The 27,466-nt window shown below is 40.6% G+C and overlaps 1 protein-coding gene across 1 annotated transcript in view; it reads left to right on the top strand.

Moving 5' to 3' along the window:
- The window catches only part of slit3 (slit homolog 3 (Drosophila)), a 241,586-nt gene that overhangs the window by 149,429 nt on the left and 64,691 nt on the right, over positions 1-27,466 (top strand). The window contains exons 7-9 of the mRNA XM_041943676.1: positions 20,319-20,390; positions 24,470-24,633; positions 25,962-26,106. Of these exons, the coding sequence (XP_041799610.1) occupies positions 20,319-20,390; positions 24,470-24,633; positions 25,962-26,106 (381 nt within the window). The remainder of the gene's footprint in view (positions 1-20,318; positions 20,391-24,469; positions 24,634-25,961; positions 26,107-27,466) is intronic.

Here is a 27,466-nt window from a genome sequence, read left to right as displayed (position 1 = left end):
TGAAACACTGCAACAGTTGAAAGCTCCTCTTGTACAGCAAACAGACCCTTTTAAAAACAACAAATCAAGCTGCTAAACCCAGTGTTATTCTTTGTTTTACCAGACGAGTCGATCCATTGACATTCCTCTGCCTGTGTTCTGTGATGCCCTGCCAGGAATTAGTAGCATTGATTACGTTATATGAAAACAGCTGTCGTTTCAAAGGTGCCTGCACTGGTTTGGTGATGGGACACTGAAGTGCCAAAACCAGTGTCCTTTAAAGATCAAAGGGCCCTGGAATCTTCTCTGTGTTTCTGTCTTCCACTTAAAAATCAGCGTGGCCTTATCATATTTGTCATTAAACACCTATCAGAATCAATTAGAGGCACACGATAATTCTAAACAAGTGATTTTCCTAATGCGAATGTTGTTGATGCATGACAGCGAGACTCTTAGTGTTCATTGTTAACATTAGACAAAAAGATTCATCTTAATTAGTTGACAGTCCTTTTCATCTCAATATAGGCTTTTGATTGCTTTAGATTGGTACTCTGAAGTTTATGACATGTTTTATAATTTGGAACTTCCTCTGATTATCTGCAGATTATTGAAAACAACAATGCAATGCTCTCTGTATCCATTACGAAGGTCAGACATTGCTGAACGATGCGTGTCCTGAACAGCGTATATCTAACGGGGGATTTGTTAGAGGACTTCCTATTGACTCATGTTAGAGAAATGTGCCCTGAGTAAAGAAAAAAGAAAAACAAAAACAAATGATTTTTATGGTCAAAGCTGCGACGCTGCCACAGACACATCGAGCAAAACTGGAAGAAGACTTTCCCTTCGATGCACAACCAAGAAGAGCACCAAGACCATTAAACTCAACAGCCCCTCAGTCGTCTTTCCTCCTAATACTTTGATTCCACCTTTTTTCTTTTTTTTTTTTGAAAGCCTTTGATGGTCAAAGCTGTATGTGCCCAAACTTGTGAGACCAATAAACACAGCAGAAGTGGAAATGTAATTATGTGATAAACACAGTCTTTATATTTGGCAGAGGAGCCGCTCGATCCACTTTGTCGGTTTGATTCCCGAGAATTCCTCGTCTTTGCAATCACGTCAGCGCAGATGGTAGGCATTCCTCCTGTAGCGACTAATGACTCCGTGTGCCAGCGTGTGTTTTTACTCAGTGAGAGCTAATTTAATGCTGAGAGCCAGCGCTGAATGCAGGCCAGCCCTCCTCCGCTGCACCCCAAAGTCTTTCCATATATTATTGTGTTTGTTTGTGTCAATGAGGAGTGCAGGAAAAACTCCCCTTTTGTCCCCAAAATATGAAGTGAGATTTGTGTTTCCTGCACTCTGTTCATGTACCGCTTAATGTTGCATTGTTTGATTACAACTTTTTTCCATCTTAATTATACACAGTAGCGAATCAGTGTTCCTTTGTGACCTGAGCGTTTAAGCCACTAGCATGTAGGTGAAGTTCTGTAACCTTTACTACTACTTCTACTGGATGCACTTGTCTGCAGTAGGGCACAGTTTGCCACTAGTTTGCATTCACAAGGGCAAACCAATCATTGCTAATGGCCTGCAATGTCTCAATCAATAATATATAATCTATTTTAAAACACTTCATGGCTAACGCCTGATTTGGAATTCCACTGTGTTTTAGCAAGTGCGTCTGCGTGTCTCTGAATGAGTTAATCCAGTTAGTGCATGTGTCTGCCAGGCCACATCAGAATAAATGATGGGTCCCTGTGTGATGATGAATGGTAATTTAGATTTAACATAACTGGACTAACGAGCGCGCTAATGACTCCAAAGCTAGCCTGGACAGCTCTCACTCGACGAGCTCTTGCCTTGCATCCCAATGAGCTGGGGAAAGGGCACCCATCTACACACACACAGAGGAACGCACACAGAGAGGAAAAACATGCAGAAGTGTTTTAATAAATGCGTGCATACACGATCATAAATTCACAAATGGTTCTGGCAGGGAAGCACACACGTACGCAGCCGCACACACACACACACACACACGCACGCTGAGGTTGTGTGTGTGTGTTTGTGTGAGGACAGTGTGTGCGCACACACGTGTTTGTTTCTAAGGACTCCATGAGTAGTGGAGAGCAGCGACGTCAGGCTAATATGAAGCTGATTAATTAATAATTATTCATCGGGCAGTTTTCAGCCAGTTGAATTAGACGCGGTTTTCGTTCACTGATCTTTCGACTCGAGTTTTTTTTTCTCTCCTGACAACGAGGATTAATGAAAATAGATGATAAGTGCTTGATCATTTTCAGATATAAATAGAATTAATCAGTTCCATTTTTCAAAAGGGTCTCTACCTCAGTCAGAAAATGTAAAGAGGGTGAGTTTTCAGTGAATCGTTTATCTTCAGATCTGAGAGCGGTTTATTTCTCAAGGTGATGGGGATGTATGTCCCACGTTTTACTGCAAAGTCACGGCACTCTGTTTCACTGTTGAACCTTGCTTTTTCAAACGTGGCTTCTTTTCCGCCATTAACTGCTTCCCAGGGCTTTATATCCGCTGACCTTACTGCTGCATCTGAGCAGAGTGTCTTCTGTTGTTGAATGACATGTTTAAATATGGGATGTGACTTCACAACACTGTTTGTACATTACCAGAATTGATTTCTGAAGCCACTTGTGGTCTCCATCTATGTGCAGGCTCGATACCATCGATACCATCAGAAATCAGATAATCTGAACCCGTTCAGTCCCTGAAAAACTCAATATGTGTCTGTCAGCACTCAGCACCTATTGAAGTGTCCTTGAGTCAAAAGCTCAATTCTTACCTGGACACTAATTGAAGGATTTTTAGTTGAATACCAAATGCCTATTTGCACAAAGTACCCAATTATCATCTGTAATCTTTTTGGTGGGGTATGACTGCTTTCAATGCCGCAAACAGCATCTCTTCTAACATTTATAACTCAATGTTTAACAATATGAAGACTGTTGCAGTAGAGACACAGTATGCTAATAGAGTAGATTGAAATTTATAGAAAAAGAAACCACAGACATATTTTTACAGATTCATGATGGGACTGCTTACGAGCACAGAAAGCAAACATGCTGCAGATTAAAGCAACGGCTTCCCTCACTGCATCTTCTGCATGTACAAATAAAGTTTAAAAGAAAGAAGGAACACTGAGGCTGTTGGCCTGTTTGAATCCCTCCTGCAGGACAGCTTACCTTTCTGCTGATACCACAGAAAAAATGACACGTGGCGCAAGGAGGGGTTGAGCATGAAAGATAGCAAGAGTGCACGAGAAGCAGTGTCAGATCAGATGTCATGGAAACGGTGTCCTCTGAACTGAACTGAATTGAATTTTTCAGAAACTGACACTGTGGACCAGGACAGACAGGGTGTGACAAGAGAGAGACAGATGGAGAGAGGAAAGGCCTGATGGTTAGAGAAGAGAGAAAAGAGAGGACTCACAATGCCATCACATGACATGCCCGCATGCACACACACAAACACACACACACACACACACACACACACACACATATAAAGAGTCAAGGGGTCTGAGAAGCACTCTAAAGAGCAGTAGAACAGCTGCATATTTTATGATCGCTTTCTCCACGAAGCACAGCTTTCTGGATGAGGGTGTACCACCGAGAGAGAAGGAGAGAGTGAGGAAAAGATAGAGGAAGAGAGACAGAGAGGAGTGTGTGTGTGTGTGTGTGCGTGTGTGTGTGTGTGTGGGTGGGTGGATAGCAGAGGGGTTTTGGCCAACCAGCGACTGCCATAATTCATAAGGGGAGACAGACAGAGTTGCTCAGTGCACTGTAGCTCCACAAGGTGACTTTCACTCTGCCTGTAAGTCTCTCTCACTCGCTCTAAAACACACACACACACACAGAAACTTTTTTATGTCCTCTCTTCTTCCTTTCTCGCCTTCCGACCTGTTTCTCTCTCTCCCTCTTTTCAATCATTTTTCGCCTGCAAGATTCATTTCTCTTCCCATCTTTTCTCATCCCTCTTTCCCTTTCATCCTCTCTATGGCTTGTCCCTCCTCTTCCTTCTTCATCTCTATCTCCTCTCTATATGCTTATTCTCCTCCTTTTTCACCTTCATCGTTTCCCACTTCACTTTCCTCTTATTCAATTGCAAAAAAAAAAAAAAAAATACAGTTGTAGGCAATTTAGCCTCTACTTTGAGCCAATCAGCCTAGACTCTGACATCTTCAAATCAAGGAAGTTCAGTGATCATTCAACCAAGCAGAGAGACCAGAATAACTTTTTTAAACATCAAGAGGGAAGAACAGCAAGAAAAACAGCGTGACGTGTATCAAGCTTGTAAGCTGGAGGCTTGAATTGTATTTCCACCTACTGAGCTGTTGACTTCTTGGCCTCGCTTCCACCGGGGCTCCCTTACTCCTCAAACTGTCCTGTTTTTTTGTTTTTTTTGCCAGATGCCAGAAGCTTTCATGGCTGCAAGTTTGAAAGTGTACTTAAAAAAAGAAGTGGATGTGTTGGAATGGGAATCGGAGTGTTAGCATTACTCTTTAATGATGCTTCCAACAGCACTGTTATAAGGAAATCGTCTCATACACACATAAAGACTGGCAAAATACTGCGCTTTCAAATGACATTACTTACACTTGGCCAGTTGTGCACGCTATATGAGAGCGATGCACCCTGGGAGAGCAACGCGAACATGTCAGTGCCAAATTTAAATGAAAAAGAAGCTTTTTCTGTCACATCGAAACAGTCATAAACAAAAGTAAACCCAGTCAAAAAAAAAAAAAAAACTTAGTCCTTAAATTAGTCATTTTATTATATATTATATAAATCATTCATCCCTATTTTGACCATAAAATCCTTTTGAACACATGTATGTTCCATTCATCAAGTTAAAAACACCTTCCTCTCCTTAATTTCTATTCTATTGTATCCCTTTACATTTCCATAATATCCCTCTCTGCATGATGTCTGACTCCAGTATCTTGTTTCAACAAGAAATGTATTAATTAGAGAAAGAAACACACCTCTAATATGCAGAGTCACTGTGACTTTATGTGAATACTTACTTACAATAAAGACAAAGTAGGTCAAAGTCATAAAAGCGTAGCATCAAACCAACTGACAGGCTAAAAAAAAGTCCTCAAACGTATCACAAGGCTTCAAGAGATGCAACGACTTTGCTCATAATCTGATTTCTTCACACCTGATGTGACTGCGCAGCATGTGATTAAACAAATCATGAATGAATCTATGAAGCCAAGAAAAAGAATAACATATTGTGTAAGGCTAAAATTAGATGTCCTTTGACATATAAATGGCCGTTGCTCCTGCTGCCTTTTGGCTTTTCAAACAACTCCTTTGACCAAAAAACATCTAGAGCATGAAGCAAAATAAATTAATCTGTTTTTTTAAGGTTGGTTAAGGGGAAGGTCTCTTCATGACTGAGTAGATCTAAAACGGGTATGCAATTTATTAAATCAATATAAAAAGTCAGATGAATTAACAGCCCATGTTTTACTTCCAGCTAATTTTCACAATTTCAGTCATTCAGTTTTCATTCAAAGAGAGTTTAAAATAAAAAAAAAAGCACCAAAGCATTGAATTGTCTAAACAAATACAGTCCTCCAGATCAACAAACAAGATGGCGAGGCTCCAAATGAATGATATATATGCTGCTGAATATCTGTTGTCTTCTGCTACTGTGAGGAAATACAAAAGAGACACAAAGTGGTTCTGCTTGCTAGTCCCAATAGTACTTTCAGTATGGTGAAATACCCTGGCTTTCTGTGTGTATGTGTGTGTATGCTTGTACGCATGCACGCCTTTCGCCTTAAATGTAATTTGAACTTAGAGTATGACCAAACAGGGTTGTTGTTTGTGCAACTCTACTGGTCCAACTGTCAGAATAAAACAAGAGTTAGTGGGTAGAGAAAAAAGTGTGTGTGTGTGTGTGTGTGTGTGTGTGTGTGTGTGTGTGTGTGTGTGTGTGTGTGTGTGTGTGCTGTGCCCTACATGTCAGAGTATCCCCAGTGCAGTTGGTGTGTGTCCAGGCTGAGCCGCCCTCAGTAACGATTGCATTTCTGCGGTCGCGTCCTGCCTCCAGATCTGTCTTATATCCCTGACGCGTGGGTGCTGGATCGAAGCCCCTGAAACGAATCTTTCTTGAACCTAAAGTTTAGTGATATAAAGGCTAGTGTGTGTGTGCATGTGTGTGTGTGTGTTTGCACACTTTAGAGGTTTCTAAGAAAGCAAATTAACTTAAAGTGGATGGAAGTGCCTTTGTCTGTGCTTGTCCATGTCTGCGCCATACACTGTATGTTCGGCCACATCTTCTTGTGTGTGTAAACACTGTATCTTTATGTATGTGTGTGTGTGTGTGTGTGTGTGTGTGTGCGTGTGTGTGTGAGCGTGTGTGCATGCGTGCGCGCGCACGGAGGGGTCAGAAGAGAACAGACGAGTGCAGCTTTCTGCTGTTCAGTGATTTTGGTTTGGCTGGCCTTCTGGCTTCTGTTTGAGTCAGCGGGCTCAGCAGAGCCATCACACCCTGGCAACAAGCAGCTCCCTGGCAAAGACAGAGGGTCTGACCTGAGAGAGAGACGGAGCAAGAAAGAGAGGGATGAGGAATTGTGGGAAAGAGAGAGAAAAGGCAAGAAAGACTGAAGACAAGATGGAGGGTCAGGAATCGAGAAAAGAAGAGAGAAAAGGGCCAGAAGTGCGCAGAAGAATTTCAAGTTTAGAAATATCTGTATGAAATTCGCTGGGAGGGTGAGTGATGAGGGAAAGTAGAGAGGAGTAAAACAAAGCCAAGGGATAATGCCTAAGATAAGAGTGTAAGGTAACTACTGTCTTCAAAATAATGACAGTGGTTTTAGACATATTTATTTGGGATTTAGAGAAAGCAGTTGGAGCAGCGCCTGAAAGGGAGATAAAGAGAAACTGTGACAGTTGACTGTTTCCATTTGAATAATGATAGTGGATTTATAAAGTGCTTTGAGTTTGTTGGTTTGGAGAGCGACACAGATAAAGGGTCAGAGGGGTTGGAGGAGGCAGAAAGACGGAAATGAGAGAGAGGGAGGGAGAAAAGAGGTGAAGGGAAAGGAGCTGGAGGTGATAAAAAAGGAAGAGGCAGTCGGGGAGAGTGAGAGAAGGAGGGAAGTAAGGGTGGAGATGGTGAAATATCCGTCAGAGGAGGGAGTGGCAACAGGGACGGGAGCAGCCAAAAACCAGCACTGACACTATTACATCAGCAGGATAGAGCTCACGTCATCTGTCGATTCTGTCTAAAACATTTCAAATAAGTATCTGATTTTACAGTTCTCAAGCCAAAATTGTCCGGTTTGAGGCTTTATTTTAATTTCTTGCATAGTGCTAGTGACTAAAGCCGACTGTGTGCCCCATTCATTCTGCATCCCTCAGAAAGTCCTGCACATGGATAAAACATGTTATCACGGTATGCTGTGATGCTGATATACATACCTTGAAATTCAAACAATTAACCAGATTGGAATGTGTAATCTTGTCAATTAGATGCCTCAAAAATCAAGGTGCTTCATCACAATGATGCAAAAAATCCTATAAATTTAACAATATCTTTATGCTGTCTTGTACAATGATCCCCTCCAATGCCCTAATAGAACCTGAGTTATTGAAGTAATCGCTACCATATAATAAATATCATATCGTCTCATGTGTATATTCATCAGATGGTAGCACCCCAAACATAGAAATTTAACTCCTATTTCTTCATCTGTGATAAAGTATGCTAAGGGCGGGGCCGGGTGGGGTTGGGTGGCGGTGGGGTTCTGCTTATGCAGAGGTGGGAATAGCGTCAGATATTGGAAGCGCTCTGTGCCAGCAGTCTGACCCACTCACAATTAATCACATCCCACTGGGTGGCAGGACAGGAAAGAGGAGGAGAAATGGTGATGAGGGAGAGGAGGAGAGAGGATGAGAGGCGATTTAAGGTGGAAATCAAGCAGAGCGTAAAGACAATTGAAAAAAGATGAGAGGAGAGCAAAAGAAAGAAGGAGGAGGAGAGTCGGGGAAGAGAGGCAATCTGCAATCTAATTTGTTCCCGTTTAAGGTGTAATGGTCTCATCAGTGTATTTTTATGTACATCTTTCTTCCTGTCTGTCTTCCTCCCTCCCATACTATTAGTCTGTTCCTCTTTCTTTCTCCCTCCCCTGCTTCTCCATGTCATGGTTGCAGATTTTCATTTTTTGGAAACCCACAAAGCATTTGTATTCAACCAGAATAGAAGGATGACATATTATGAAATATCAGAAAGCAAAGCCTGGCATATAGCTGCTGCACACTCTCACACAGGCAGCCTTCAGCCAAACCACATGGAATTGTCCAATGATAATCACCCTGTATCCCTGTTTACTTAGTGTAAGTTAATTTGATTAAAATCAACATCATCAGATTGTGGTTTTAGGGGCAGCTTTTGTAACTTAACTCTACATTTGGGCTATCGTTTACACCCTAATTCAAAGAGTCTTGATTTTTCACAAAGATACCTTTGTGTTTGAGTCTGTTATAACTCCTCGCCAAGAGCTCGGCACATTATTGGACGAAGTTTCTTCCTTTGTCCGTCAGGCAATGTGAAAAGCTTGCAGCGCTCGGCACCTACTGGTCTCAGTGAGGAATAATACAAACATTCATTATTCAGTTAATTGGAGCGCCGATACAGAAACCTTTTCTTGCCTCCATTTGTGGAGGCTTCGTGTAGCTTCGTGTTTTCAGCAGAAAAATAACAGGCTGGATTCTAAAATGTCAAGGTTTCACTTACAAAATGGTTTATTTCTTTGAGAGAAAATCATTTCACCTGCGAAGTGGTCAGTCCTACGCTCACTCTGTCATAAATATAATCTTTGACTTAAAATGCAGCAAAGCTCAAGATTCGGTCACTACTAATTATCTCAGCCCCTTAGTGCTTTTTTTTTGGTTTGGGTTGTAAACAGCTGAGCTTTCCCAGGGGTGGTTTCCAACGGCAACACTTTGGAAATGTCAATTTTCTCCGAGATGTGAGGAGTAAATTGCGCGACTTTGGTTGTTCAAACACTCGAGAGTTTATTAAAGTAGCCCACACACCCTCACATACACACATATATGTAGGCGACAACACAAATACTCAAAGGAGCTCAAGAACAAATGCACACACACACACACACACACACACACTCACAAACAAAATACACTTGAAAAATACACAATTTAACACCAGGCTGCAAGGGTAAAGCAGTAAAGCAGGCATTAAACCCCGTGGGAAAGTTCAAATATGAGACAATTGAACCACTAAAAGCCCTTAACTCTTATACCTAAAGGCCCTTAAAGCCTGTTTGCAGACCTCATAGACCCTTTGAGTCCTGTGTTAAAGTCAACAGGGTCAAAAATCACTTCAACTTACAAGCTGAAATGTCCTGATCAAAACAGACGCACCCTGAATGAAGGACAGGAGCATTCATTCGCATAGCCCTTTCTTTCTTTGTGTCTCATAGCTTGAGCAACCACACACACACACACACGTATACACACACACACACACACACACACACACACACACACATATATACACTCAAGCTTTCTGTCACATAGTTACATCCTTGAAAACCATTTGTCCTTGTCCACTGAATGCACACACAACTGAAAAAAAGGTCCACACATGCACTCACAACTGTACATGTACACAAACCCACCTACACACTCTGACGACCACACACACACACACACACACACACACACACACACACACACACACACCTGCATGTACAGAGGCATACCGTCGGGCTATGCCATTGTGTGAGTCTCAGATGACTGATTACTTCAAGGGTCGGTGAGTCTCACTGTCTGACTCAGCGAGACAGGACACAGATGTCCATCCTCCAACACACACACAAGGATGCATAGCAGCGGACACACACACATGCACTCAAACATATTTATCTTAACATCTACCTATAGGCAGATATCCCCCCCTTCCCTGTCTGCAGGAGTGAATAGAAAGAGTGAAAGAGGTTAAATGATCATGTGACCGATTTGACTGAAAGAGGTTCACTCTTTAAGCCTCTTCAAGCTGCTCTCTTTCTCCACAGTGAAAGAGTGAATGGTGGGTGTGAAGGGGTTAAACAAATGAGTGACTGAAGGCGTGAAGTGTCCGTGCGTTTCCCTTTTACCTCCTCTCCCGAAGCTGTAATGAGGCCTGGGGGAAGATGCTGAGGGCTCTCCACACCGCTCAAAGAGTCTTTTAGGCCTTTCGACAGTTGGCCCCCTTTCAGTGTCTGTGTGGGAAAGCTCTCAGAGAAATAAATTCCTGTTAGAGCTCCTGTCAAAGCAAAAACACCTGCAGCAGAACACACTCCACATTTGTTTTAAAATGATATTTTGGCGGTGGGACGAACGATAAAGAGTAAAGTAATAATCTGTTCAAATAAATTCATGTCTACTCTGCACTGCTTATTAATTAACACAACAGTGATTTAAGCTATAGCCAGTTTCTTTGCTGTACATTTGCTGTTGGGTGTTTAGCCCAGTAAAACTGATCTATCTACAGGAAATTATGTGTTACATGTAAGCAGTAACCACTGCAGTTCAGTTCTAACGGCAGAGGTCGCTGCAGTTCTGATTTTTGCCACTAGATACTTTATTAGATTAGACTTTTATTGATCTCACAATGGAGAAATTCACTAATCCAATTCTCTTATCCAAGAAAACTCTTCCACAAACTCTCCAAAAAGAAAAAGTTATTCCAGTTTTTGACTTTTAAAGGAACAGCGTAACATTCTGGGAAATACTCTCACAGTATATGCTTTCATGCTGGGAGTTAGATGAGAAGATAGATGTCACTGTCTGTAAAGTAAATATTATGGCTACTTCCAGCAACTTGTTAGCTTAGCATAGCAAAAAGACTGGGAACAGCTAGCCTGGCTCTGTGAAGTTACTGTGCCCAGCCAAGAAATAGGGGTTTCCCCCCTGTTTCCAGTCTCTGTGCTAACCTAAGCTAACCTGCTAAGATAAGCTAAACTGGTGGATGTAGCCTCAGACGTTGGGGTGGTATCAATCTTTACATTTGAGTTTCAGCAAGAAAGCTAATCAACCCAACTTCGGACATCACAGACAGCATGTTGGTATTTTTCTTTAGTTTTTAGATCAGTCATGTAACTGACAAGTAAATTCTGGTAAGTGATCAGCTTTACTGGAGCTTTAAAGCAATTATCATGCACAGAAGTTAGATTGTTTTGCATGAGTGAACAAATATTGTTTTGCATATACTATGCATCTTTTTGTAGTTTTATGCTTCATGTACAGCTGCATAAGAGCCGTTATGAAACAGATAAAGAACAGATTTTAAACTTAAGGATCTTCCCCGTCACTGGATGCATTTAAGCCTGTTTACACGCCCACCCCTGCAAAATCAATGTGTACACTGGCTTCACAGTTTATCTTAATACATGTTTTGAATGACAATCAACATTCCTCTCTAATACAATTTATGCCTGCTTTAACCTGTTCACCCCGTTTGCTGTTCACCCCATTTTATCCTCTGCCAAATAACATTTTGCATTTAATCTTTCCATTCAATACTTTTTCAGTCACGGCGCTGGAATACCAATTTCCATCCTGAAAAAATTCAATTTAGAAAACAGGAATGTAACCTTGATTTAACTTGATAACTTTAATTACAGCATAACCTTTCCTTTGCATTTTATCTTAGGTATTGATTTTGAAAGGTGTTCCACTCTGTTTTACACATGATGTATTGAATGCAGTAGGTTAGCTGGAGGTCTGGGTTTTTCCTTGTGAACATTTATTATGATACACACTGACATTTTTTCACAATATGCAACCAGTACAAAGTACTAAATTCCATTGAATTTATTTCTGTATTTCTTTTTCTCTAGCTAATCCCACATCAACTTTTAACAACCTCCAGAGGAGGACCATGAACTTCTCATGCTCGCACTGTTACAATAACCATGAGATGATTTTACTGTAGCATGAAGGCAGATAATAAGAAGGAGAGTTGACAAAAGTAAGAAAAAGTTAGTTGTGTAACTTATTTAAAACATAGATATGTTGTGGATGCATTGCATTCTATTGGTCCATTGAGGCAGTATCTCTGCCTTTGCTTTGATGGGAGAAAAAACATCTCTAAGAAAACCCTTTGCTAAAATCCGGAGGGACTGACCAACACAGAGGTCAGAATGTTTTTTTGATAGTTTTATGGATTTTTTAGATGGATTGCTGTCACTGGAAGACAGAGGTCACATGTCAGTAACATATCCACTTGAGAAAGAAAATGTAATCTACCAGCAAAAACAAGAACCTGCAGTTAAAACTAAGATGTGACTGTGTGAGTGATCTTTAAAGTTGGTCTCATTCAGTAAAGAGAGTTTGAAGGCAGGAAAATATGGCTCCTTAACACAGTTTATAGATTATTTGAAGTAATCTTGTTATAAGTATTTAAAGTTGTTAAAGTTAAAGTGTTAGTACCAACAGTCCTGTCTCATAACTTTCTGCTCACCATACCTTCGAGCACAAATTGCATGTTGAAGTTTACCAGTTGAATTTAATGCAAAGTTGAACTGGATGCGAAAGAATTACATTTTTCTTTCCCCTCCAGGCAAATTCCACTGAGAATAATGAAATTATTTGATTTTACTACAGATTTTTGCCGTCTGAGCAGGTCTTAAACCTGATACACAGGCCAGCTGCCAATTTTCTAACCAATTAGGTCGTTAATTGCATTCACCTGCCATTCCCGATGACGAGTCACTGATGATAAGTGACTGAAACCAGCAAACCACATAACGCATTTACCTTTGCAACACAGATGTTAGAGGAACAGTTTGCTTGCTGAGCAGCTCCCAGGTTGAGCTGAGATAAATTGTCACTGTAACACTAATTGTGTTCATCTTGTAAGACCCTGATAAAAACACTGTGTGTTTCCACAATCTCTGTTTTGTCCCATCAGTGATTTCTGTATAATGTTCAATTATTAGAGGCAGTTTGAATCAATTGTAGCAACAATGAAGTTGTAAGTAGAGTCATAAAATTGCTTTGTTGTGCTTTCAGTTTGTGGTTTAATTCCCACAATGGAGTATTGATTTCAGTAGTAGTAGATCCAAGTGTACCAGAATGTTTTCACCCAGGAGTCTCATCTAAAACGAAACATCAGGGCTAGAAAAAGTGAAGTCTAATATTCCGAGATGATTGCAGAAAATTGTAATAAATTACAGTGTTTTTACATTGGTAGCAGAAGCAGTTCACAAAATAATAACTCTTCAACTAGGATCCTCATATGTTAGATAAGATGTGAAAATCAGGTTCAGATTTTCTATTTTTCCACTAATGAAAGCATTTGTAAATGATGTTTTCAGTCTTTTATTTCTTTTTAAATTCACAGGCTAGGACAAAACTTTCTACTCTGAGATGTTTAGATTTATTCAAAACCAGCAACTGTGGAAGTCCGTCTGATGCACTGTAGCACAAACCTTTAGCAGTGGGAGTATAATCGGACATTCGCTGTACAATAAAAAAGCAATAAAATGACAATCCGATACTGTTGCGTAAAGGTACGTTCATGATACATTTTATGTTGTGTTTAGTAATTCAGTCATCAGAGCTCTTCTTTCACTCTGCTGCTTTTCATGAACCGTAACTAACGTTAGTGATTACGAGAGAGAATAATCGTATTGAACGCAAAGTCGATATTGGTTGTAATCACAGTCATAAAGTTACATTGTTGTGTTGTGTTTTAGAGGCCGTTGTAAATCAGACATTCTGTCAGTGTATTGATCTGTATCTGTTAAGGCTGATTGAGCATAATAGAGACTAATAGAAAATTCACTTTATTACACACACGAACATTCAGACACACACAAAGGCAGCCCAGACTTCATGGAGCCAGACACACATAGATGCTAACCCACGCAAACATAAATACACATGCATACCTACGTGTTACATGTGTTCTTTCTGGAGAGTCATATCTAAGATTTTCATTGTTTCCAGATCTAAAAAAGTTTTCAGGTAGCTTCCTCAAAGGGACTTGAGCAGGACAAGCAGATGTTACAGGACATGCTGATCAAAACTGTGACCTTACATGGTCAGTACCTCAAACCACGAGACTGCCTTGTTCAGTTTTAATATCACCCCACCGTCTGTCAGGAAACACAGAACACACTGGGGATGAAAACGAAGTTTCGACCTTGAACTTTAAGTTCACAGGGGTTTGGTGAACATGAAGATTATTGCTTTTATTAACAATATCTGTCATTTTTACCCACAGAGGAACATCACCGTCTTCATCTCCATGGCAACCACCTTGTACATCCACAGCCTTTGCATTTTTTACATTTACTTTGCTCGTAGATTCAGATATTTTGCTCACATGTGGGGCAAATCAGATACATATAATGACATGTAATACATGCATGTATATATAAATGTATGTATGTATATAAAAATGTATGTAACATATACAGTGGTGGAAGTATTCACACCCTTAAGTGAAAGTGCTAATGCAGCAGTGTAAACATCTTAAAAGTCCTGCTTAAAAAGTCATACATAAGTAAAAATACATAAGTACAGTATTAGCAGGAAAATGTAAAAGTATTAAAGCAAAAGTACTTGTCATTTAAACATTTATTGAAATAAATGTCAGAAGTACAGAGGGAAAAATCGCTATTTAGTAAAGCTGTTAACAACTCATAGACATCTGAAATGTGAAGCTGATTAAACACTGCTGACACTAAGGTTGTCAAATAAGTTTAATGGAGTAGAAAGTATATTTCCCTCTGAAACGCAGTTGAGTAGAAGTATAAAGTAGCATAAAACCGAAATACTCAATTAAAGTATCGTAAATTGTACTTAGTATAGTGCATAAGTAAAAGTACTTAATTACTTTCCACCCCCAGACTTACATATAACATATAACAGGGAAAAAACCTATGCAGTTCCTGTTTGTTTTAGGCTGAATTCGCTTTTAAATACATCAGATCTGACAGGAATTTCCAGAACTTACCAAATTTAACACAGATTTCTGGGATCAAAATTTGCATTTGTGCCAGTTTCTCATTTCACACGTGACAGAGAGGGAAAAACTGTTTGTCTGTCTTGTCCATTTTATCAACACATACAGTATAAAGTTGATTTTAATTAAATGCAACTTTTCTCCAGAGACCAAGATTTATTTTTGAAGGCACACCAAGGGGCACACAAAAAAAGACATCACTTAGTTGGAATATCTGAATATTTTAATTTGACCACATGATCTTAATGCTGACGAAGGCCACATGATCAGACGTGTTGTGTGCACAACGTTGCCAAATACTAAAAAGCAACCTCATTTTTGAAAGCTGTTTTGGAGTATTTATGTATTATTTAAGGTATTTTTCATGCCTGGCTTAATATCCAGCATCTTAAGAGGAGAGTAGAAGATGTTTGGACCTCTGCAAACAGCCGGATAATCTTGTGTATGTGTGTGTCTATGTGTGTACGAGGGAGGAAAGATTGACGAGTAAGGCTATGACCTCAGCGTGTAGGCAGCAGCAAAGACACATATGATAACATCACTCTCGCACACAAACACAGACGCACTCTCGTACGCACACAAGTACGCACAAACACAAGCGATAGCATCTCCCTGGTGGGTTGCCTCTAAAGAGTCTCCTCCATCACTGACTGCAGAGGCCCTTTTACTGCAACAGAGAGACCGCTGCACCGAAAGCACACACACGCAAGCATGCACCGTACGTGCTGACTCAAGAATACACTCCTAACAGTAGCACGCACACAGGCATGTACACACCAGCAAACAGACACACACACACACACACGTGGATCTATCCTGCAAGCCCACTGCAGCGGTCACTGCAGCCGATCTCAAATTAAACAGGAAAAATAGAGCTGAATGGGCATTTTGTAATAGAAACATTGTGTGTCGCAAACACTGTTGGGCCAGTCCTTGAGCTCTCTTTTACTGCAACTGCAGAGAAAAATGTGCTTTTTTTTAAACAGGCTTTTCTCAAATAATTAATCTTCCAGTAAAATATAGCTGTATTAAAATCTATACAGTAAATATGATGTGTTTGGGCTTGTTTTTTAGTTTGTTTTTTGTTTTTAGCAGGAGGAATGTGAGCGTAAGAAAACACAACTACCTTAAAATGAATGTCAGACCAAAGACAAACTCCTGCGTTTGAAAAAAAGATTGCAAGGAAGTTGGGTCTTTAATGGGAAAAAATTGTAGCTGCTTTGCACACTGGATCCCATCATGGAGTTACTGACTGATGATTATCAGATGTGCTGTACATACACAAGTTTAAAGGCTTAATAATTACGATTACCTCAGAACTCCCAAGGACACAAGAGTCTAAACAGCATCCAATAATATATACCTCCACATCTGTGTGTCTTTGACCCTCTTACTTAATCTATAAATAATATCTTTACATTACATCAAGCAACATTGACTGTAAAATCAGTTCTTGAAGCAGACATAAAACAGAGCAGTCAAAGGCTTTGTGAAAAAATAAAGCTTTCTCGCTCAGACCATAACGTCACTTTGGAAACAGCTGCAGCACAGGATGCTAATACACAGCACACCAAGTATTTTCCTAACCATATAACATCAGTCGTGAGACGTTTGTAAATGGGACTGCGACTACACAGCCAATGTTCCGGTTTGCACTGTGTGATTTTGTGGTGGAAGTACAGTATGGTGTGTTGGGATCTGTCAAGGCTGCAGGATTATAAAGTTTAGACTGACATAAGGTGGAAGGCAAAACCAGTGGAAAGTTCCCATCTGGTTTTACACTGTAAAACCAAAGACCTGAAAGAAATGTTGGAGAAATTCACAGGTGTACAGTAATCTGGACGTTTGTCTGTAGCTGCTATCACCCAGTGCCACCTGTTATCACACCAAATAAAATCAGAAATTTTAAAAATTAACTGAAATTTTAAAATGACACATTTCATCTGGATGTTTTTGGGGCAAGCAGGTGTGTTTACATTAGTTAAATTCAGTTAGCAATTGCACAAAATGAAGGCAAGCTCTGACACTTTTTTAAGACTTTATCAAAGTCCTCACTTGGTTTGCTGATTTTACTTTTAGTAGCCGGGTCGACTAAATCTTTGCAATATTAAACCGTGAGCTCTCTTTGCCAAAATGCACATATTTTTTTTACGATCACTTCAAATCCAAGACTACCTCCGATTTTTTAAGAGTGCAGCCATGGCCAGAGGCGAGTAAAATAAGCTGGGAAAAAAACAGCCACAATATAAAACATAGTTGTGGACTTCTAAATGATGTTTTTAGTGTTTATCTTGGCTTAAATCAGTCCAGTCACTACTTTATTAAGGCAGAGAGATGTAAAGGGGGGTTGAACGGAGTGAGTGGGAGAATAACTGACAGGGAAATTGCAGAGGGAAATTATTGTTATTTCACAATTAAATTATATATACTGGGTGGAATCACCCCTGACAGGGCTGACCATAGCAGCACTCCTGATGTGTGTGTGTGTGTGTGTGTGAGAGAGTGAGTGTGAAACGTTATCCGTCTACCAAGGCCACTGAGGCTATACTGGCAGGGAGGGGAATGTAGAAAAGAATCGGAAGGAGAGAGAATTAAAGAGAAAGAAAAGTAGTAACATCAACAGAGTGAAGTAAAAACAGTCTATTTTAAGGCTGAGTGGGTGTTAGTAAAAACACAGCAAACCCCCGGTAATGACCCTATTTTGAACAGTTGTGACGACAGTGTGTAAAACAAACCATCCTTTAGTTTTGCCGGCTAAAGCCAAACCCTCACCGTGGTCACACTGTGTGTTTAGGCACAAACATATTGCAGATGCTGTAAAAAAAATAGAAAAAATAAAAAATCCTCTCGTGTTGAATTTGAGCCATTTTTCAGGGAGAACGCTGGCCTTGTCCTTGTCGGAAAGCATTAAAAACACATTGTCAAACGTGAAAAATGAATGGGTTTTAGTTCTAAAAAATGACCGCTCAGTCTTCATCCGTCCTGAAACAATGACTCTTTGAATGCACAAGGTTTCGGGTGATATGTAAAGTAAACTAGCCCTATTTTCTATCCAGTGAAATTAATGATCCATGAAACTTGGGCAAAAACAAAGCAAGGGGTTGCACTGGCTTGTGTGGATGTTGGCTCCCGCAAGCCACCAGAAAAATTATACTGTCGTATAAATTTTAGAAATCCCTGGATTTTCTAATGCAACATGCATCACTCATTCGCTCATGTTTTCGGTGCTGAATTCTCCCTGTAAAGATTTGACTTGGAGCCATTTGAACACTCTCAGAAGTTATAATGAGGGATTATTATTTTTAGCAGTATATTGTTGTATTTCAGACCAAATCAATCTGTAAAAGTTTGCTTTGATAAAGAGATAAAATCAATAATACAGCGGATTTTAATTGATTTGCAGCTCAAACTTTATCCCAGTATTGCTTTTCTTTAATTATTCGTATTTACATGATCTCCTGTGATATTTTTTTTTTGTCTGCACTTTCAAACTGAAAGAAATTTTGGATGTATAAATGTTGCAGGAGGACCTTGTGTGCTGTAAACTAAAGTTGTTAGTGTCCTCCTGCATTAGGAAACATGTCAAATTTTGGGATAATGCTCCTTTTGTTTAAAGATTTTGGGATGAAAGTCAGTCATTTACAGCCTGCAGTGCCTCGAAGGATTTGCTCAGTTCATTTATTACAATGTAAGTTGTACGTCTTTGTCCGGTCTTGTGTTTTGCTGTATTGTAATTTTTCTGTGTGTGTGTGCACTGCTTCAGTCATGAGGGACTCTGCTTGCGTTCTGATATATTTCACCCACCCCTCCAGTGTTTTGTGTATGCAGCTTTACCAGCTTGTACGAGTCTGTCAATGCAATCTGATCCCCCTGTGGATTGCTTTGATGGAATAGTCGTCTTTTCTGCATTTTTTTCCCCTCCGTTCTCATTTCTGTCTCCATTTCTGTACATGAAAACCACAGAGAATCAATAGGCGTTGTGTTTCTTCAACACACCAAGTGGGATTGCTTGCGTGTGTGTGTGTGTGTTTGTGTGTGTGCGTTTGGTTGTAATGACAGTCAACCTTGTTTTTCATTCCACTTTAGGTCGATACTACATATGAGACAGAGTGTAGTTTATGAGAGAGCTAATAGTCAGAGACAGCAGTGACCTGCTTATGAGTTCGAGATGGAAGAAACACAGATCAAGGGGGTTTGTGCGTGTTCATGTGTGTGCGTATCAATAAATAATGAGTTAAATCTCTATGTGATGACTTGGCACAATAGCAGCACCCTGGACAGAAGGTCAGGATTTAAAAAGGGAGAGTGTTGCAGTTTTGAAGATGTTGTACAGTTTCAGTTCAAATCATGTCCGTTTCATTCATATAACCCAGAATAATGAGTTTGTCCTAGTGAGCTTTACAATCTCCACATCATAGAAAACACTGAATTCAGATTAAGAAAAAAAAATAACTGTGAAAAAGAACAAACCTTAGGAAGAACAAAAAAGGAGCAGTTTCTCTCCCAGGACAGTCATTTCTGTTCTTAAGAGGCTAAAAAAATGTATTGTTGCCTTAGATCATAAGATTTTGCTCTGCAGTACACCATAGATCAGATTAGTCTACTTTAAAAGCTCTTAAATTAAACTAAATTACTAACTAAAGACTTTGTTCCATCCCCAGGAGTCAATTGAAACACTGCTAAACAATAAGAGTTTGGATTTCACCATGAAAAGTTATCACATAGAACTTTAAGTTATGGTGGAGAAAATATTTGTTCTATATTTTCTGTTTTTACAAAACTGTGGAGAATTTTTTTAAATACATCCATTTAAGAGCAGTTTTGTAAATGCACAGTGATTTATCACATTTAGAAGTATTGTCCTGTGAGCGATTTTCTTTTCGCAGAAAGTTTAGTTTAAACAATTTTCCAGAACCTAAAGGGATCCAACTATTCAGTGTTTCACAAAAAAGCATGCCAGAGAGGCCTGAAACCACCAAGTTTTGGTGTAGCAGAGTGTGTATTAACCATGTCAGGACCCCTCAGAAATCATTGTGCAACCCATTTGGGGGCTGGAAACCACTGACATAAACAATGGTTCTTGTAAAATTAGTTATTCAAGTATGACTCGAAAACAAAAGTCACCGAGCTCGGAGACTTGTTGCTCATTTTTCTTGTCAGGGAGAAGGTGACAAGGACTTAAACCTGCGATCTAGACAGAATTTAATTTGACTCGGGTCAAGTTTAAACCACCAGACCTTTCAGTGGCACCAGGGTCTTATTTTTCTAACACTCTGTTTTTCTCTTTCCTCCCCTGTTTCTCTCTCCAGCACCCTCAACAACAACAACATCACCCTCATCCCCCTGTCCAGCTTCAACCACATGCCCAAGCTGCGGACACTGTGAGTATCACACACACACACACACACACACACACACACACACACACACGACTACTAGCACAAACTACAGAAGCTCACACATGCATTCTGTGGTTGCACATTAACACATACACACACGCAGAGAGATACTATAAATTAGTGTTGACTTTCATGCAAACTAAGTCCAGACATGCACTGCACACACACACACACACACACACACACACACACACACACACACACACACACACGCCACAAACATTCACAGCGTGGCAGCGGGGTCTCTGTGTGATCGTCCAATCATGCTATAATAAGAGACCCTCTCTTCTATTGTTTCATGACTGTGAATAATCATGTGGCCATTACGCACACACACACACACACACACACACACACACACACACACACACACACACATACAAAGTAGTGGTAACCTCATCAATACCACAGGAAAGGCTTGTTTAAGCTCTGTAGTTCAAGCTGCTTTGATTCATTAGGAGAAACCTCCTTTACTGATGTTACTGATGTGAGCACAGACACTAATACACACACACACACACATGCACGCACACACACACACACACACACACAATCATGGCCAAATCGTCCTTTCTGATTGATTAAAAGGCAGGCTTTGATTTATGTGTGTATTTGTGTGCATTTTTTTTATCTGCATATAGTTGTGTGAAGATCTTAGAGTTGCTAAAGCGATGGCACGACATCTCAAGGGAGACTACCCATAATCCCGTGGGACAGTCTTGAGAGGCAGACCATTGCATTCCTTCTGGTCACGCTGGGGTTGAATTCTTCCAAATCAACATGCATAGAGCAGGATTTCCTCCCCAAATCACCAGTTTTAAGGGGCGCTTGGTGGTCAAGCAGCCCCACTTAACATTCAGAAATGGGGATTTCTAAACACAAGCAGGAAAACAATCGCAGAATCCATTTATCCATTTTCTGTTCAACTTTCCAACGGCAGTGTCCATCAGCAGCCAATCACATGGCAGGGTTTCTATATTTCCTGCATACTACTGCAACTCTAGTGGCAATACAGCTCGAAATCAGCCTTTTAAAATTGGATTCCAGGCAGCAGCGCAGCTACACAGTTGCCAGCAGATTGAGTGCAGAGTTACCAATATCCAATATCTTTTAATCAGAAGCCCTCGTCTGCCTCTGTTTTCTGTCAACACTGAGTGACTGTCTCTTCTGATTTCCTCATTTGTCCTCTTCCTTTTTCCCCATCTCCTCCTCGTTGTGTTGTGTGCATCCCATTTCACATTTCATGCCTCACTTTTCTCCCTCATTTTCACCCCTTCTTCACTCTGTCCCACCTTGAATTCTCTTTTCGTCACCATCGCACTCATTCCTTTCTGTTGTCACCTCCTCCTGTTGTTTCCTCCTGTCCTCTTGTGTTCCTCCTCCTTTTCTTTCCACTCTTCATTTCCATCCCCCTCTCCTCTTTCTCCACCTTCTTTTTGCCCAGTGTTCACATCTCAGTCCAGCCTCCTCCTTTTTGTCCCTTGTCCCACCGTACCTCCTCATTCCCCTCCTCCTTGTGGCTGCCTCTTCTGTATTAAATTTTGCGTCTGTTCTTTTTTTTTGCCACCCTCAGATTCCACTATTGAATTTGCTGCTTTTATAAAAACGACTCATTCAATCAAGCGTGTTTAGAGATGTCCCTGATTTTATTAGCTGGGAAGTTCGAGAAGTGTGCGTTTGCGTGTGTGTAGAAACTTCTTTCTAAATGAAATGTCTTACCTCCCATTCCACCTTCAGCCGTGATTTCTTCATACGGTTGCTTTTACATTACTTACTTTTTTTCTTTTTTTCTTATTATCTCTATTTATGTATCTATCTCTCTATCCTCTTTCTCCCTTCTCTTTTTTCGTGCAGTATCTATCTATTTTATTAACAGTAATGATATCACCTCATGATGTCTCTCATTCAGAAACTTTGAAGAAGCTTAGGACTCCCGCTGCTGGTACCTGTGTGTGTGTGTTTGTGTAATTCACATTACTAAAGATGTGTAACCCCTTGGATTACATACTAAGAATAAACACACACAGAGACAGACACAAATACCAAACACACACACATTCACAGAAGCACTATACACAATGCCTGTAGTCACCCTCAACCAATAAGCCCAACAAACCCTATCACTGTCTTACAGCTACACACACACACACATACACACAAATACAGCACTTTTCTCCATACCCCCTGCCTCTTCCCATTCTCCCCTGTGTTTTAATCCTACTTGTCAGTAATTAAGGCTGAGCCGGGGGTGGGCCGGGACGTGGCTATCTCCAGGCGGGGGTTTGACTATAAACTGGATTTATAATGGGAGAGCGGTATTAAAACCCACTGCCCCCGCTGCTAGCATCAATGAGCCCATCTCTGTTCCATAACAGGATTTGTCCTCTGCTTTATTACAAAGGGAGGCCTGTCTTCTGAAAGGCTAGATATCCCGGCTGGCATATAATACGCTGACAAGACATTCTGCTGTTCATCCACCCTCCTTCTCCTCATCTCTCTTTCTCTCTCTCCTACTCCCTCTCTCGAGGTGTCAGATCCAGCCACTGCGGCCCATAGAGAGTCTCAGCTCTGTGAGACGTCACCTGATGCGTTCTGTATTGAGCGACACCTTTTAATTAACCCTACAAGTGAAACTTTAAAAGGCTATTAGTGTGAAAATCTTACTTAAAGGATAAGTTAGTGACTGTAATTCTGTTTGAGACTCACGATGAGAGAATCCTCTTTATCATTACATTACATTAATCACTGCAAATCACTTACAATAAGTGCATCCAACCGTGTGGATACCAACCAGAAATTACAAGAATCATGAAAGTGAACTGCTCCAGGTCCTACTACTGGGCCTGAGCCACCTGCTGCACAGTATTATCATTTCATTTATACACATTGTTACCGTGTTGCATGTGCAAAATGTATTGCAAAGTGTAGCCAGGCACATCCAGGTGTGTGAAAAAATAGCCATGCAGAGCAGTTTCGCTTTTTTTCCTCTCTGACATTTGTGCCTCCAAACCATTAGAATGAAGGTAAATTGAATTTTATTTTCATCTCTCATGACGTTATGTGAAAATTGCATTTAAATTTTTGTAAATCTAGTGGTAGCATCTCTTTCCAGAACCAACATTCCAGTTCAGGATATGGTTGGGATTGGCAGCACTTTCCTACAGGAACAACAGGAACATTGGTAGCCAGCAAAAAGTTTCCATTAAGCTTTCAATGCTCTGGCCACCACAATCAAAATTTCATTCAGCTCGGTGGTACTGAAGGAGGACAACAAAGACACATAAAACCAAAACTAAGTGTATGGCAGGATACCGCCAGATGCATGTGGGAAAATATGAATTTTTTGTACTTTTGGTGAACTGACCCTTTAAAATATCTTTATCTGTGGATCAAGTGGCCAACACATCTAACAGGCATCTCATGTAATCACAGCATTTCCTGTAACTCAGCCAGCCACTATGAAATGAAGCCAAAATGACCAAAATACTCCCTAGAAATAAAAAGATTTTTCTCAAGTTATTTATTTCTTCAATTTTGTCTCATCTTGCTCATTTTTTGATCCTGTTCTTCCATTATATTCATTTTCTCTTTCTCACTTTCACTCTTTGAACACATCTTTTCTTTCTCCTTTTGCCGAATTAAAAATCTTCTCCTTTCCCACCTTTGTCTCCCTCTTTTCTCTCCCTCTGCCTCTGTTTCTCTCTGCCTTTCTGAATAGATTGTGATATATCCAAATGTGTCCTTCCTCTAAAGGGAGTGAATCACAGATCTTGGGAGAATGAGAGCTGAGGATATTACTCTCTGTGTTTGTGTGCGAGTGCATGTTTGTTTGTGTGTTTCACCTAAGCAACAAGGATGTGAGCTGTGTGAGAAGTAGAACCTGTGCTCCTCACAGACTGTTTGAGAGACTTTTGCTTCGAGACAGTGAACCTTTCAGACATGATAATCAAGAGATTGTTGTGTTAATTGTTCCTGTTTTGCATCTTATTTTGACGCGTTAACAGCATATAATTACACACAATTTCCTTAAAGCCACTAATCTCTTTCTCCATCTGTCTCAGGCGTCTGCACTCCAACAATCTCCACTGTGACTGTCACCTGTCCTGGCTCTCTGATTGGCTCAGAGCCAGGCGGGGCTTGGCGCCCTTCACCCAGTGCATGGCCCCCGCCCACATGAGAGGCCTCAATGTCCCAGATGTGCAGAAGAAGGATTTTGTCTGCAATGGTGAGCTAACATCAACGTGCATACACACCAATATGCAATTGAAAAATCAAGGAGCATGGCCGGAGGGCACATTGAAGTACCTTTCCAGCACTTATTATGGCAGGCACTGTGCTTATTATCACAGGAAGTGATGAGATGGCTCTTTCTTACATGAAGGTGGTAATAAAAAAAAGCCCTATCTTGGCATGTTTTTAGTTTCAACCCTTTTTTTTTTTTTTTAAATTGGCTCTTGAGCAATGAAAATGTTTTTGGAGAGAAGAAGACACCAGTTTTGGCTCCATTGCAGCTCAATCAAATTGACACGGGAGCTATAATACTTTGAGTGAAATCGAGCCTCTGAAATTGACACAGGATTGACCTGGAATTATTCAGCAACAGCGATAAAAATATGTCAAACGGAGGGGATTCAAGTAGAAGTTCTCAGTTGAATTTCGAGCCGCTGACAGTTTGACATAGAGGTATACAATACAGAGAATGTAATAAAGGCCATTATTACCGGCAGTGTTGTTATCAACTGCAGACAGCTCCGCTGTGAGTTTATAGCACTGAAAAAATTACACCATGTAGAGCGTGTAATCAGCTAAAAGGCCAGTATAAGAGCAGCAGTGTTATCAGCTGTAAGATAGTGTAGGCACTGTTTATAGGCATCTGATTCAGCTCTCTGTGCTAATAGACTGTCAGGCTGTGCTCTCTTTATTAGCCTTTAGTCTTGTCTTTTCTGCCTACATGCCCCATAACAGACCTCCTCTGACTGCACTTTTCTCCCGTCCCCTTACTCTAGGTGTCAATAACTGACCTGTCTTTCTCTTGTTCTTTCTATACTCACTCCACTGCCTGTTTCCCACCATCGTCCCTCTTTTTCACCATTTACCCCTCTTACCATTCTTCCTCTATTTCAATGTCATGTTCCTCTCCTCCTGCTCATATCCACCAATGTTACTGTGTACAGACTGTGGGCAGATAATATTTAATAATAATAATCAGTTTATATTGCAATGTCTGCTTGTTTCATACCAAAAGGTGGCATCTATCCCCCAGAGAATTTTATTCCTGACAGGATGCAAATGAAGACCATCATGGGACACTAGAACTCCCCACTAAAGCTGACACTTATCCTGAGAGAGGCTGTGATTAAATACATAAAATCATCATGAATGATTTTTGATAAAACAGGAAACGAGCTAAAATTTTATTGTGATATTTATATAGGAGTAAATGTAGCTGCAGGCATAGAGGAATCTCCTATTCTCCTCATATCTGGCAGGAGATCAACCGAGCTGATCCCTGTTTGTTGTTTTCAGAATCTGATATCTTGCATCTGTCTACAGGTCCAGCACAGACCGAGTCGAGGACTTGCGTTCCTCAGGTCGCCGTGTGTCCGCCCAGCTGCAGCTGCAACAACAACATAGTGGACTGTCGTCGTAAAGGTCTTACCGAAATACCAGCCAACCTCCCTGAGGGCATCGTGGAGATGTGAGACTGCTTCATTTTACATAAATGCTGCACTTTTTCTACATGTGTTATGCGTGGTATCAACTCATTTGTTCATGCAAAGCACATTTTCCATGTAGTTTATGTTTTCTTTGAACATGCACATTTCATAGTACTCCCCTTTGGCTATATACCCATGGTGTACCCATGGTCAACTCATCTATATTCTCTGCCTTGTTACAGTGCATTATTTATGATAGCACATCCAAATCGTCTGCCGATTTGTCTTTGCCTACTTGTTTTTACCACAAGATGTGTCACTTTTATGGTAGCTACATGCAAATGTGTGTGTGTGTGTGTGTGTGTGTGTGTGTGGGTGGGTGGGTGGTTGTGGATGTGGGTGTAAGTAGTAGAGATATGATTCTTGAGCTTCTTCTATTTATATGATAAAAATAGCAATAGCCACTTCAAAACTATTCATAAGTTTGAATGAAAAGTAAATGTATGATACTTAATCCAAACACACACACACACACACAGACACACGCACGCACGCACGCACACAGACACACACACACACACACACACACACACACACTTCCATACACACATCTGTAGCCACTTTGATTCACCATGATAAACCACACTTTACATCTACTGTGGCACACTGTGAGTTTTTGCATCTTGTTTTGTATTGCAGCAAAACTCTTTCTTTTTCACACTCACACACTTTTTCTCCTCTTTCTCTCCTCCTCCCTCCTCCTCTCTGTCTCTTAGACACATATTTAAATGCACACACACACACACACACACACACACACACACGCCACAGTGGGACGTGTTTGATATCCGTATTGATCGTTGTACCCTGTTTGTTTGTACGGAGGACAGCTGGTTGATTGCTCTGTGAGTAAGGAAGCAATTCTACCCCTGCAACACTACACCAATACCGCTATACCTCCCCAGCATAAGTAATAGATTCACGCTCACATACACACCAATGCACAGGCATACATGTAGACAAACCAGTTTTGTTTGTGCAAACAAAGTACATACTTGGGCATAAATTACACAGACTGTTCTGGGACAATCAAACACATACACATACATTGTGATTGAGCCACAGACACCAAAACATATCTGATGAAATCTCTAGGACACACACACACACACACAGAATTAGCATCAGATCCATTACAATAAATGTTGTTGCTGCAGCCAGAAACAATAGGGTATAATAGGATGATGTATTGTCAGTCCTCAAATAGGGACAAAGTCATCCTTCTGCATGCTGGTGGCAAGAATCACTGCCAAATGTGTGTGTGTGCGTGCATGCATGTGTGTGTATGAAAGCAGCATGCAACAGTGCACTTCCAAGTGTGTGTTAATCTGTCTCTTCAAG

The sequence above is a fragment of the Chelmon rostratus genome, chromosome 9, assembly GCF_017976325.1.
Source record: "Chelmon rostratus isolate fCheRos1 chromosome 9, fCheRos1.pri, whole genome shotgun sequence".
Classification (NCBI taxonomy): domain Eukaryota; kingdom Metazoa; phylum Chordata; class Actinopteri; order Chaetodontiformes; family Chaetodontidae; genus Chelmon; species Chelmon rostratus.
The sequence above is the reverse complement of the archived record's forward strand: the minus strand, read 5'-3'. Positions and strand labels throughout refer to the sequence as shown.